General features: G+C 41.9%; 1 protein-coding gene across 3 annotated transcripts in view; it reads left to right on the top strand.

Annotated features, from left to right (window-relative positions):
- Positions 1 to 14,242, top strand: part of RCBTB2 (RCC1 and BTB domain containing protein 2) — a 37,974-nt gene extending 23,732 nt beyond the window's left edge. For all 3 annotated transcript variants that reach the window (XM_029210094.1, XM_029210093.1, XM_029210095.1), the window contains 5 exons: positions 2,326 to 2,516; positions 3,032 to 3,158; positions 4,867 to 5,006; positions 9,293 to 9,423; positions 12,979 to 14,242. In XM_029210094.1, the coding sequence (XP_029065927.1) occupies positions 2,326 to 2,516; positions 3,032 to 3,158; positions 4,867 to 5,006; positions 9,293 to 9,423; positions 12,979 to 13,119 (730 nt within the window). In that variant the 3' untranslated portion in view covers positions 13,120 to 14,242. The remainder of the gene's footprint in view (positions 1 to 2,325; positions 2,517 to 3,031; positions 3,159 to 4,866; positions 5,007 to 9,292; positions 9,424 to 12,978) is intronic.
- Positions 14,243 to 14,449: the final 207 nt, after the last annotated feature.

Genomic DNA, 14,449 nt, shown 5'->3' with positions numbered 1-14,449 from the left:
CAACCCAAGAAAAACCTGATTAAGTCTATTTATGGTGAGGAATGCTAACACTGTTTACGTTCACATAGAAGTGATTTTAATAATTAAAATGATTCTCTTCTCTAACCCAGTCATTCCCAGTCTTTCTGAATTTTCAGTACTTTGATTTACCAGCATGTCTTTAAAGTTCCCTAAAAACACAGTTTAAGTTAGATTGATCTAAAACTAACTTTGCCTTGAATTTTTGTGAATTTTGTGACTTCTTGAGGTCATTAATCATGTGTTGGCCTCTTACAGAACCAGGATTGGGAAACAGTGCTCTGGTCTTTTTATAATCATGGTTTCTTCTCCATTATTCTCCTCCCTCGCAAATTACCTTTTTTCTTTCCTCGTTTTCTGTTTTGCATTCTGTCTCAGTCTCTGCTGTTTCATGTCTAGTACTTCTCAGACATTAAGCTGTGCCATTGTTGCAGATCATTCCGTTGAGGTGACACCAAACCTATTTATTATGAACATACAGTAATTTTTTTCCATTAAGAATTGCTACAAAATAAAGTGTGAAATATGCCAGACATCCTGACAGTAAAGGTTAGCTCAGTTTATAGTCATTGTCTATTGCATGTATGACTGGAAAATCTGATCTTCCACATTTGCTTCTTGGTATGAATCAGATGTAAGGACAGATGACCTCAGGCAAAGGCAGGGCGCCTTGGCTGATGGTCCAGTCCCAAGCTGAGACCTGAAGGTTCCCTCTAAACCTTCTCCGTTCTCGGTTGCTCTAGCAGCTGCTGCAGTCAGCCAAGCCTCAGCCCCACCCCTGACTTCTCGCATGGCACTGGGTGCTCCAGGTAAATGCCCCCAGGCCATGCTCAGGGAGGGCCAGCTTTCCCAGCTTTTCTGCATCCTTAACCCCTGTGCTGTGGAAGCAGTGTCCCACCTCCTCTAATGAATGGCAAAGGCTGTTCCCCTCTCCTGGAGGCTAATGGTAAACATTTCAGAAGTGAATGTAGGAATGAAGTTATTTTGATTTCCTGATGTTGAGTAGTTTAGCATAGAAGGACACAATTGTGTTCCAGTCAGTTACATTTTTCATGGAACGTTATCAGGGAAAAGAGAGGCTGTCATTGTAAGTGGTCTCCCAAAGTGTGAAAGAACATTCCTGACCAAGGACTTTGTGCATAATGACATTGAGGGGCAGTGAGTACATCTGTTGATTGGAACGGAGAGTGTGTGGGCAAAGGTGATTTGAGAGAACGCTGGACATAGATGGAAGGCAAATTAGGGAATGCCTTAAGGTCATGTGTCTGCATTTCTGTCTTATGGGAAGTCAACGAAGGTTTGAATGTAGTGATGAGAATGGTGTTTCAAGAGGATCATTAACCTGCCAGCATTGTGCGATTTAGGTCGGAAGAGAAAGGCTGAGGCAGGGAGACCTGAGTTGTGTTGGTCCGGGTATGGGTGTGCTTGATGAGGGTGTGGCAAATGGGAGGCACTACAAAGAAAGAATTGCTGTTATTCGTCAAGCGGATGTTCTGAAGAAAGAGATACATGAGGAGGGAGAAGTCAAAGATGACCCTGAAGTTCTGAGCCTGTCACTGAGGATGCTGGTACCATTGCCCGAGACAGAATCAAGATGGTACTTCACTTGGGGAAATAGTTTATTTTCTTTAATTCTGTATGGTGGCTTAGTCTGAGAGAAAATAATTATTTTCAACTCAACCAAACAGTGGTTTCCACTAGGAAGTGTTCTGAGAACTACCTGCCTATCAATCGTGAACTTACTGAAATAGGGTCTAACATGTGGTTGATCCCAGAACACTGCTCTCTTGGGTTCCAGATGATATAGTCCAGTGAGTCAGAACCACTGCACTTACTGTTTGCAGTGTGAGTTGGGGTGACCCACAGCAGCCTTCATTTAACCCTAAAATTGGTAAAGTTTTGATGAAAATATTTATTGACCCTGGGTTGAGATGGCCCAAATCTTTCTGATCTGCTTTAGTAAGTAATGTTTTAAGAAAACAATTAAATCTTTTTTTTTTTTTTTTTGGTCTTTGTTTTTGGTCTCTGCTCTCTTGGATTGTGTTAATACTTGAATTTCAAAACAGGATGGTACATATTTTTATGGGCCTACTGTCTAGAAGTGGTAACAAGCAGACCTTCATGATACATTAAGTGCCACTGAGGCATAGCTTACATATAAATAACTGTTGGGTGCCTCACAGTTGAGAAGCTTAGGTGTCTTAAGTCTTGTTTTTGTTTTTATTCAGTTAGACCTAAGGGAAGAAAAAGTCACCTTGTTTCTTCTCCTGTTTACCGTGTTTACTTGGTGTGTGTTTGTGGACCTAGAATTACAGAGATTGCGGCCTGCCACTCTACCCACACGTCTGCAGCCAAGACGCAGGGAGGGCACGTGTACATGTGGGGCCAGTGCCGGGGCCAGTCGGTGACCCTGCCTCACCTCACCCACTTCTCCTCCACCGACGACGTGTTCGCCTGCTTCGCCACGCCTGCCGTCACCTGGCGCCTCCTGTCCGTGGGTGAGCTGATTGCTGTCCATCGGGGTGGTGGCCTGAAAGCTAGGACGAGAACTTCTGGTGTTTTCATTTTTTGATAGTGAGGACTTTGTTCAGTGCAGTATCAGGCAATTTATTTCCCTCTAATGAGCTCCTGTGAAAGGGAACTCATTGGATCGATTCATTTTTCTCAAAAGTATTAGAAATCAGTATCTCATACTAAATTAAAAGTCCTTTGGATTGCTTTCTGATGGGATTGGGAAACTATAGCTTTTATTTTTAGCTGGTATATTTACTCAGACTTTCAAAAATTTTATTTAGTGTGGTGGTTTGGGACTTTAGTTGTTTTGCCAGATTTATAAGCAGATGTGTCTGAGGTTCTTATCCTTAATGATTGCAGCAGTGGGAATCTGTATTTAGGAAAACAGCGCATAGCTCAGTGGGGCAGTTATTTGGGGAACTGGTGTTTTTGGGTCAGCAGAGCCGTGCTGGGCCTGCATCCTCCTTAGAAAGCGCTGGTGTCGCCCCCCGCCCCCCAGAACCTGACGGCCACCTCACCGTGGCTGAGTCCCTGAAGAGAGAATTTGACAATCCCAGCACCGCAGACCTGAGATTTCTGGTGGATGGAAAGTACATTTATGCGCATAAAGTCCTTCTCAAAATTAGGTAAGGAATCATTTATTCCAAGAATTGAAATAAACATGTTTGTTGTTTTCTAGTTCCAAGGAACTATGTTAGGCACGTCTGTGATTCTGAAAAAAGGTAAGGCTCTTTTTGCTCTTATGAGCGTGCCGTGCAGTGGGGAAAACACATTATACGTGGCATTTCTTCTGTATTCTGTTTTCTTTTTTTTAATATATATCTTTATTGGAGTATAATTGCTTTACAATGGTGTGTTAGTTTCTGCTGTACAACAAAGTGAATCAGCTATATGTATACATATATCCCCATATCTCCTCCCTCTTGTGTCTCCCTCCCACCCTCCCTATCCCACCCCTCTAGGTGGTCACAAAGCACGGAGCTGATCTCCCTGTGCTATGCGGCTGCTTCCCACCAGCCATCCATTTTACATTTGCTAACACTGAACATTTAGATGCTTGAAAAAAGAGAAGAGCCACAAGGTCAGGAGTAAAGCTAACACAGAGATTTTTAAAAACCACTTTTATTGATGTATAATTATTGAGCAACTGCATCCATTTAAAATGTGCGGTTTGAGGAGTTTTGACATTTCGTATACTCGTGGGAAACCACTGCCCCAAATCAGGACACAGAACGTTTCCATCACCCCTCAAAGATCCCTCAGGCCCCAGCCCTGGGGCAAGCACTCATCTTCTTTCTGTCACTATAGATTAGTTCGCGTTTTCTAGAAGTTTAGGTAAATGTAATTATACAATATGCATTCTTTTCTGCCTGGGTCCTTTCTCTTAGCATAGTGATTCTGAAATTCATTTTGTTGCTGTGGAACAGATATTTAAATCCTACTTCAATGAATCACAAACTCAATTTGGCATTTTAGTCTCAAGTTCACTTCTTAGTAAGGTCAGGCTGTGCAATATTTGTTCACTCTCACTGTAGCCCATAAACCTTCATAGAAGTGGGGAGGTTACGGTTTGCTAGGGCTGCCGTAACAAAGTTCTGCAGACTAATCTGTTTCAACAACAGAAGTTTATTCTCTCGTGGTTCTGGAGGCTAGAAATTCAAGATCAGGGTTGTTCATAGAATGAGTTATTTCTGAGAGCTCTGAAGAAGAATCTGTTGCATGCCTCTGTCCCAGCTTCTGGTGGTTTGCTGGTAGTCTTTGGCAGCCCTTGGCTTGTGGCAACGTAACTCCAGTCTTCACACAGCATTCTCCCTGTGTCCAAATCCTCCCTTTTGTGAGGATACCAGTCAGATTGGATTAGGGTCCACCCTAATGACCTCCTTTTAACTTGATTACCTCTGTAAAGGTCCTTTCTCCAAATACTGTTATAGTGCGGTTAGGACTCCAGCATATGAATTTTGGGGATACAATTCAACTCATAACAGGAGAAGAAGAAACAAAATTACTCAGAGTTTATGAAAATAAACCTACCTGATTTCTATAAGTGCTGCTCCGCGGACGTGGTGTGGGAGGGCCCCTGGGAGTTTGTGGCCGCAGAGGCAGCCGCCCCGCAGCAGGTTAGCATTTGTAGCCTCGTCGAATAAACGACTGCAGACTTCCGGCCGGCAGGGGAAGTGAGGGGCCCAGGCAAGGACACGAAGTTGCGTGGTGCTGTGTTTCTCCTTTCTCCGTGTTAGTTGTTTCCTCTTTAACCGCCACGAGCACACGCTCCTCAGGAAGGTCATGGGCTCTTGCGCAGAAGCCAGGACCTGACGTGCTTCTTTCTTCCTTCAGGTGTGAGCACTTTCGCTCTTCGTTGGAAGACAGTGAGGATGATATTGTAGAAATGAGTGAATTTTCATATCCTGTTTACCGAGCCTTCCTGGAGTACCTGTACACAGACAGCATCAGCCTGTCCCCCGAGGAGGCTGTAGGTAATTGCCACCAGACTTGACCAAGAGATTGGCAGAAAGGTGCTTCGTGTAGAGCCTAGAAGGAAGTGGCTGTGTTGGTAATCACAGAAGCAGTTCTCTTTTTGTGTGTTGAACCCAAACGCTTTTCCCTTGTTCCCACTTCACACAAAGGTTGACTGGATGGATAAAATGAGATATGGATGAATTATGAAACCATCAGCACTGTGGGACAGGTGCCATTCTTCCTGAATTACTAGATACTGTACACGACTTTTTAGCTACCACACAGCTGCTGCCTTCAAGATATTTACATTATAAAAATGATAAAATGCATGTAACAGACAGCCCTGCTGGTCTCCATAACTGTGACTGTCCCTTTGGGACAACCCACTGTGATCTGGTGCATCACTGCACCTCAGGTTTACTGACGGTAGGAAAGCAGCACAGGGCATCCAGCCGGCACAAGGTGAAAACATACTAAATTTCAGTTTACAGCTGTCAGCAGTATTATTGGCCCATGGGACAGAAGAATTAAGGAGTTACTTCTGTAAGGAACTGAAGAAAGAGTTCAGCTCTCAAATCTTTCAATTAAATATTCATTTTACATGTATAAATCCAATAACACTTCTTACCAGATCAGCATTTAATTTTCCTCAGGTAAACAAAAGTCTGATTTCTTAAGTTTTATAGTTTTCCTTCCTTTCTCCCACACTACCTGAGCGCCCGGGGCCCACTATGTGCTGTGCTCCCCTCTGCATCTATGAATGAGACAGACCGACGCCCTGCTCCTGTGGAGCTGCTGCTGGGAGGAGGGAGGCCAGCCCTAAACAAAGAAATAAAAGCAGTCAGTTGGGAGGTCAGGAAAGGCCTCTGTGAGGACATGTGCTGAGCAGAGAGCTGGGGGAAGCATGCAAACGCCCAGGTGAAGAGTGTTCTAAACAAGGGAGACAGCAGGTGCAAGGGTCTGAGACAAGAACACAGGTAGCACATGGAGGAGGGGGAGGGGGAGGGGAGGGGAGGGGGGAGGGGGAAGGCCCGAGTGGTTTGGAGGGAGAGAATGAGACCGGCAGTTGGAGGAATTGAGGCCAGGCAGCTGGATCTGGGCAAGACCAGGTACAACCTTGGAGGCCACTGTGAAGGGCTCGAGTTTTATTCTTGGCGTGATGGACAGCCTTGGAAGGTTTTGAGCACGAGGGTTGCATTATTTAGGATTTGCTTTAGCAGTAAAATGAAAAAAGGAAGTGGCTTAAACGACAGTTTCTCTTTGTCACACAGGGATACAGTGCAAGGCATCCTTACGTGTGGCCCCTGCACGCATGTCCAAGACCACATGTGCATTACAGGCAGCAGGATGGAGGAAGGGACAGTGACAAGGGACAAAGGGCAAATCCCAGTGTTGGTTAAGGAAGTCCCACTTCTTTTAAACCATGGACCAGAGATAACCAAGGCCTTAACTCAGCTGCACAGGAAGTTGGGGGAAGTGGTTATTTCTAGATGGTCATGGCTCAGCCACGTAGTCTATGATTTTGGAAGAAAGGGAGAATGGGTTTGTGCATATATGAAGGGAGAGGCACCAGCAGCTTATACTCCAGGGGTGAGAGGATTTGTTTTTAAAAGATCAGTAACTGTAATGGTTGAGGTTTAAGATGGTGGTGCCCTGGGTTAGGGTGGTCTAGCAGTGGAGGTGTTGAAAGAGATCCGATTCTGAATATATCTTAAATAGGGAGCTGACAGGATTTGTTGGTGGATGGGATGTGGGTTTTGAGGGCAAAAGAGAGAAGGATGATTGCTCTGAGGTATTTGGCTTGAGTGTGGAGAGCACCAGGTTTTGCTCTTGAGTTTGAAAAATCAAAGGAGTTTGAGCTGCTTTTTAGATGTCTGCATGGCAGGGTTTTTTTTATGGGCCTGCCCCTAACATTTGCAGGGCCCTGGGCAAGAGTCTAAATGGAGCCCTATGCACCATTTGTCTAAAAATTATAAAGTTATATGTCAAGCTAAAAAGCTTCAGATAAAATATGTTCAGTCCTCATACCTTGAAAAATATACCTTATCAAGAACTGAAAGGCCAGGTAGGAGTTTCAGCTGGAATTTAGAGTTGTAGGACTCGTGGAGTTCTGTGCTAGGACACAGTGGCACAGGAAGGACAGGCCTCTGGCCTCCAGCTCAGGACCTGCCCTCTTTCTTTACCCACCACCGGTTACATCCTGCATCCCAGGGGTGTGTGGGCACCCAGCCTGCATGTCTGTGCTCCAGTCCACCCCCCCCGGCCACCCCTGGGCGCTGGGGGCCTGCACGTGGTCTGCAGGGGAGGAAATACCGACATATGTGGCTTCAGGGCTGATTATTCAGGGAACCCCAGGGTCCCAGGAGCACAAAGTGTGGTCTAGGAGTGGGCACTTGGCTCCTTGGCCAGCCTGTGGAGAGGGGGGTGCCTAGAACGGGTGCAGATCTGGGCCCCCTGGAGTGGAGGCTCAGGGCAGTACCTGTGAGTACACGCATATGGGAGTCTGATGGCTCAGAGTGTGTGGGGCTGTTGATGTGAATTTGGGAGTTGTTGAGAACTGACCAAAAACAATCGGGCCATTCACGACTCTCAAGATTTCAAAAGATTTCAGAGGGCCGTAGGCCTTTCTTCTATAATTTTGATAATATTTGTCATGTTATAGTGAAAGCAAGTTTCTACCAAACTTAGTAGAAATTTCTACCAAATCCTACCACATGTACAAAACTTATTAGCAGATATAAAAACAGTTAATGTTGTAAGGTTGATGAAATCCTGGCTCTCTGTCCTTTCGGCCCTCTATGAAGTACCTTCCGTGAAAGGTTACTGTAAAGTAACCTTTACGTGAAGTAAACGTGACAATGTTCTAGAATCAGGATTTAGCTAGCCTTTTGATCAGGTGGCAACCAGGACTGGATTAGACCCAGCGAATGTACCACTCCAAGGGTGTAGTGGGACTGCTGAGCCCATGGTGCTTGAACCCCAGTCACACAGGGGCCAAAGGCACCCTCACAGTATCTCTAGCCAAGCTACATAGCCTGAGTGCCACTCATTTCACCAGTGACAAAGTGTTTGTAGCATTCTTTATGCTAATTAACACATCCTCTAATGAAGATTTAGGTAGCCATAACTGAAGCCCCTGATAAGGGCCTTTCAAATGCAAACTGACCAACCATTCCTTTTTTTTTTTTTTGCGGTACGCGGGCCTCTCACTGTTGTGGCCTCTCCCGTTGGGGAGCACAGGCTCCGGACGCACAGGCTCAGCGGCCATGGCTCGTGGGCCTAGCTGCTCTGCGGCATGTGGGATCTTCCCAGACCGGGGCACGAACCCGTGTCCCCTGCATCGGCAGGCGGACTCTCAACCACTGCGCCACCAGGGAAGCCCTGACCAACCATTCTTGATTGGAGTGCTTCATAGTATCCCTTGGGGTAGATTAAAATTAACTTAACCATCTAAATCACTCTATGTTGAGTTATTGGAAAGCAGATGACAGATAATATAACAGGAATCATCAGTTTTTACAGACGGTATTTAAAACGGAGGGGCTGGAGATCATTTAGGGAAATAAGTGAAATAAGAATCTGAATATTGAACTCTGGGGCATTCAGATACGTGGAAGTCAGGAAAAATGGTCCAGCCAGGAGACTGAAGAGTAACTAATGAAGGAGAAGAAAACACGAGTAAGTAACAAGGCATTTCAAGAAGGGGAGCATCCTTAACCCCATCAAATTCTGTGTAAATGTTGAGTAAGATGCAATCAGAGGAGAGCCCCTTGGATTTGGCACCATGGGAGCCATTAGTGACAATCACAGGTGTGGTGTCAGGGAGCAGAAGGGTTGGGCTTCTGCTTAAGGTGAGGATAGGAGGTGAGAGAACAGAGGCAGAAAACAGACCTCTCTCCCCAGGAGGCTCGCTCAGGAGAGGAACAGAGAAATGGGGCAGGGTCGCAGGAGGCCTGAAAGGCATTTCTTCTCTTTTTGAAGAAGATGGGCACTATTACAGCACGTGTGAATGCTGCTGGAGAAGACGTTGATAATTCAGGGGGAGGGCTAGCTAGAGCATTTTTAAGGAAAAGACTAGGGCCATTTTCACTTGCTCCTGTTTTTCCACAGCTGCTTGTTTGTGTGTTGCACTCGCTCAGTGCAGCTGCGTTCTCAGGTAGAGCCACATGCACAGAGTAAGCCCAAGTCTCTGTTTCCACAGCCCTTCACTGAGGATTATATTCAAAATCATCTCTGACAGGCTGAGTGAGTTTAAATCAGGGTGCTTGAGATCACTCCCCTAAGAAACATCTCTTTCCACCAGGATTGCTAGATTTGGCAACATTTTATAGAGAAAATCGTTTGAAAAAACTCTGCCAACAAACTATCAAGCAAGGAATCTGTGAGGAGAATGCCATCGCGCTGCTCTCGGCCGCGGTGAAGTATGACGCTCAGGTAAGAAGAGCGTCCTTTTTCAAGGAGCTCACCTTCTGGAAGAAATGGTTAGCTGTCTACTTCATGCCTTAAACTAAAAAAAAGTCTAAGTAAATTAAAGATCTGAGGTATACAAATAAAGTACCAGAAAAAATATAAGGGAATGTTTATATAAAGTTAGGGTGGACCTCTACAGTAAGCAGAAACCATAAAAGAAAGGATTGATAGATCTGATCTCGAAAAAACAAAAATGTTTATACACAAAAAAATAAACAGAAAAAACCAAAGTGAATGATACTCTGGGGAAAATATTTGTAATATCACGAAGCAAGTTCACCATAGTTAATACATAATTCTTAAAAAAAACAAAAAGAAAACATGAGCAGTTTGATGGAAGAAAATGGACCAAATGGATTTATGAACAAATGAAAAATACAAATGAAAATAAGGTGTAATTTTTCAACTGTCAAACCAGGGAGTCTATTTTTAGAAATAGTATAGGCTCAGGATAATGGGTGTTCTAAACTGCTGAGGAGAATGCAAATTCGTATAATCAGTCTGGGGGGCTGTTTGGTAAAATGTGTATTAAAAGCTTTAAAAATGTAATTCTTTAAGGAATTCAGTTATAGAAACTTATCTTAAGGAAGTAACCATGGATTCAGACAAAGTTTTAGCTTCAAAGATGTTTCCTGCAGTGCTGTTTATAATTTTTAAAAATTGGAAAAAGTCAGTGTGAACAGGAGAGGATTGTTTAAACTAAAAAATGTTAATACTATTCAACATATATCATTGACTGAAGAACTGTGCTCCTATTTTTTTTAATAAGTATATTTATTTTTATTTTTTAAATAAAAATAGTAAAAAAAATTTTTTTAAGTATAAATAGCTGAATTTAAAAAGACCAAAATTTATTATCTACATAGGAAAAAAGACTGAAAAATACAGTCAGTGGTTATCTTTGAATGGTGGGATTGTGGATGATTTTTATGTCCTTATCTTTGCTTTTTTTCCCTGAAGTTTCTACAGTGACCATGTATTGTTTTGATAATAAAGAAAGGAAAGAAAACTTGTCTTAGAGTTAAATCTTTAGGAAACAGGCCATACTTTTTGGAGTCGATTTCCTTAAGGATATCCTTTCCTTTGGTCAGAAAACAGGGACATTTTAGTCGTGGGCAGAAAAAAGGTTATAACTTCTTTTCTGCTTATATAAGTAATAATGTGCTTATTAAAGAAAATTCGTAAAATACAAAAAGTATGAGGAAGGAAATGACTCCTCAACCAGAGGACGCTAACATTTTCATACAGCTCCTTCTGATTTTTTCCTAGGTTATGTATTGCGTTGGCCAAAAAGTTTGTTTGGGTTTTTCTGTAACATCCTATGGAAAAACCGGAACGAACCTTTTGGCCAACCTAATATATATTTCTAAATACTAGATTTTTTTCACTTAACATTTAAAAAAATCTTACCCACCTTGAAGCATTGACATTTACAAGCATAGTGAATGTTTGTCTTTCATCAAGGTAATAATACTTTGGGCACTTACAATAGGCAGAAGGCTTCATGGCCAAACAATAACTGTGCTTTTTCACGAGTTTGTTAAAGTCATGCTGATAATACTGGACTCTGGTGGGCTGCCTCAGATGATGAGATTGTGGGCATATAGTGTTTCCATCTGAACTAGAATTAATGTCCAAGACTTTTTCATATTCCCTGTTTATGTGAATTATTTGTATGGTTACCATTCAGCCCTGTTTTCTAGAAAGCAAGCTCCCTGAGCAAATGGCAAGGAATTTGTTTTGCTCACAACCATATCCCTAGTGCCTAGGATAGTGCCTGACACATAGTATGTGCTCATTAAATATTTGTTTAATGAATGTCCAACTTTGCCTGTAGAGGCACTGTATTTTACTACAGGCTGTCTGTGTGTGGTACCCTAAATTAGTATAATAGACAAGTAAAATAGACTCAATGTATACTTAATATAAAAGTTTTTATAAATAAAGAACAGTATATTTGAGTTGACTAGTATTGTTACTTGCTGACTTTAATAAGCAAGAAATGGACCTTTTCAGCAAATTATCCCTCATGCTTGACTACACTTAAAATGTAATTAATACACACCAGGGATTACTTGAAGCACAGTTCATATCTCGTTTAGTTCTCAAAAGAACCTTGTTAAGAATATATGTATTATTATTATTTGTTCCAGTTTACAAATGAGGAAGCTGAATCTCAGAGAGATTAAGTAAATTCTTAGTAAGCTAATAATTGTAAAGCTGGAATGCAACCCAGTATTGGACAGATTTCAAAACCACACATTTTACTATAATTCTCTATTGCCCCCATATTTTAAAATCAGCAATGTTTATTCATTGATTCAACACATATTCCCTGAGTGCCCATTAAGTGCCTGGCGTGGTTCTAGACACTAAGGGTACAGGAAGTGAACAAAACAGACCAAAATCTCTGCCCTCCTGGAACTTTCTGGTGAGGGCAATAGATGACAAATATAATATATGGTCTGTTAGGTGGTGGTAAGTGATATAAAAAAGTAAGTTAGAGAAGGGCAATGGGGCAGTGGGGGGCAGGCTGAGATTAAAGCTGAAGTTTTAAGTCGTGGTCTGGGAAGGAAGGAAGGTCTCACTTAGAAGGAGACTCGAGCAAAGACGTTAAGGAGCATGGCAGGAGCTGCGTCAGGAGGGTAGCAGAGCCCTGGGTCTGAGGCATATCAAGAGTCTCCGCAGGCTGGCCTGACTTCAGCTCTCATTCCTCTCAGACCAAAAAAAGTGTCCAGCCACCTTATTTCTGATCTCAAGTTTGCAGATCTAATCAAGAGAATCACTACAGTACTATTTTTTGGCCTGGTGTACATTACAGTAAGCCAGAAATCACCACTCTGTGGAGTTTCTCTTAGCAGAAAGTCGTGATTTCTTCAAAGCATTTTCCCACTTCAGATTATTGAAGCTATGTGTGATCTGATGAAATCTAATCATCCCAGCCTTTATCTTCTTGTAAAGGCAAGAGCAGTGGCCTGTTAATGACTGCAGAGAAGCATTTCCCAAGATGACTGTTTATGGCTTAAGCTTTTCTCACAAACTCTTTACAGGTAAAACTGCTTAAGCCCCTAGAAGAATATAAAAGAGGAGTGTTGGGCTCAACATAAAGAAAATCTTTTAAACAATTTACTCAATGCATTCATGCAATAAATAAATATTTATCAAACAGACAAACAAGAGGAATGTCGTACTCTGCATAAATATTGAAAGTGGAATGAACAATACATCTAGGTGCCTATCTGGGAAGAAAAAGTCTCATTTTTTGCATTGGTTAGTGTGGAGGCACTTGAATGCTTTACTCTGTTATTTAAATTTTTACAAGCATAGATTCATATTAGCTATATAGTTTTACAGCTATTCTTTAGGCATTGCTGTCCCATTGCTTTCTGCTGGCCATCAAATCCTTTTTCCTTGCCTGTTTTAGGAGTTTTTGTGCTACGTTGCATTGCATTGGGATATGTGAATTTGTTAAAACAAATTTGTTTGTTTTATTTGTTAAATTTCTGTTGTCATTCCTAGGATTTAGAAGAATTCTGCTTCAGGTTTTGCATAAACCATTTGACTGTAGTAACACAGACGTCAGGCTTTGCAGAAATGGACCATGATCTCTTGAAGAACTTTATCAGCAAAGCAAGCAGAGTTGGAGCCTTTAAAAATTAATCCTCACCTGCAGGAAAGAATTTTTAGCATTTCCATTTTCCCTGTAAAAGCCAGAGACTAATTTCTCTTTAATAGTATTTATGATGAGCTACATTTGGCTGAATACTTAATGTTCTGTCAAAAGAAGGATGGTGATCAGTCTTCCCCACCTTTTGAAATCCACAATCTAGAGAGAAGGCATTAAATGCTCTCTGATCAGATGGGACTAAGCTCAAGGGAGAAAAGTTGAAATATCTTACTATACTTACCGTTTCCTCTTTCGAGTCACTTAAGTTGGAGACTTTTGGTAGGTACATGGGTCTAAGTATATGCTATTCTGGCCAAATTTCCATATTCAACAGGCTGATACCACATAGATAGCTTGACAAGGAATGCTGTCACTACCACACCTGCAGCATCCAGCACAGTGCCTTGCATAGAGTAAGGCACTCAGCTTATACAAATCTTAATTACGCCCCAAGAACAGCTTTATTTGTGGGATACTGGATGAAGGAATAACTTTCACAAAACAAATTTAAAACATCTGAGGCTCATATTCTTCTGTACATCGTTCGGAGAAATAGTGGCTAATTTAGAGCGTTAATTGGAATTCACAAAAGGCCTTAGCAATTAAATTGTCAAAGACCCAAGGGCTAATTTTAATTCTGTCTTTACTCTGAGTCATTAATTTCTCACACGGGGTTATCGAATAAGAAGTGTACTATCTTTGAATGAATTTTGTTTCTGGGCTCATTTGCCTTACGTAATTGCACAATGTCCTTTACTTCTGTGTTAAGAGAGATTTGCCTCTGTAAGTAGAAACAATTTTGTTTTTCTTGTAGTTGACTTTTATGTCACTATGAAACAGGTCTTTTAACTTGGCACAGTGTAATTATAAAGTACTAGCCGAAAAGGAACTACGCTTACATTTCATGGACAGCACTAGTAAGAAAGAGATGAATTTATACTGTTTAGATCAAGTTACCCAACTACAAATGAGAAACTGGAATAGGATGTAGGATGTAGAGTCTCCTAACATGTATTTTCACAATATGATACTATGTAGGGAAACAAACCTCTTTTGGAAACCTTGTTCTGATGCTGAACCGTTTGATAATAAAGTGCTTATTTGCAGATAATAGAACAAATGTGTGTGTGTTTTCATTCTTCAGAAGCAGCAAGATTCTGTCAACCTTATGTCTCTTAGATATGCACAAATCCATTTGATAATAAGCTTATTTTTTAAAGCAGTTACTCAGATAAGGCATCATAGCGAAGCCTACCCTAAAACGCAAATGGCTTCTAAACAACTAATTCTAATCAACTGTTCGTGTGATTGCCCATGTTCTTT

Source organism: Monodon monoceros, unplaced genomic scaffold, assembly GCF_005190385.1.
Source record: "Monodon monoceros isolate NGI ecotype Baffin Bay Population unplaced genomic scaffold, NGI_Narwhal_1 Super_Scaffold_8, whole genome shotgun sequence".
NCBI lineage: Eukaryota > Metazoa > Chordata > Mammalia > Artiodactyla > Monodontidae > Monodon > Monodon monoceros.
Note: the sequence above shows the minus strand (reverse complement) of the source record. Positions and strands in the feature narration are given on the sequence as shown.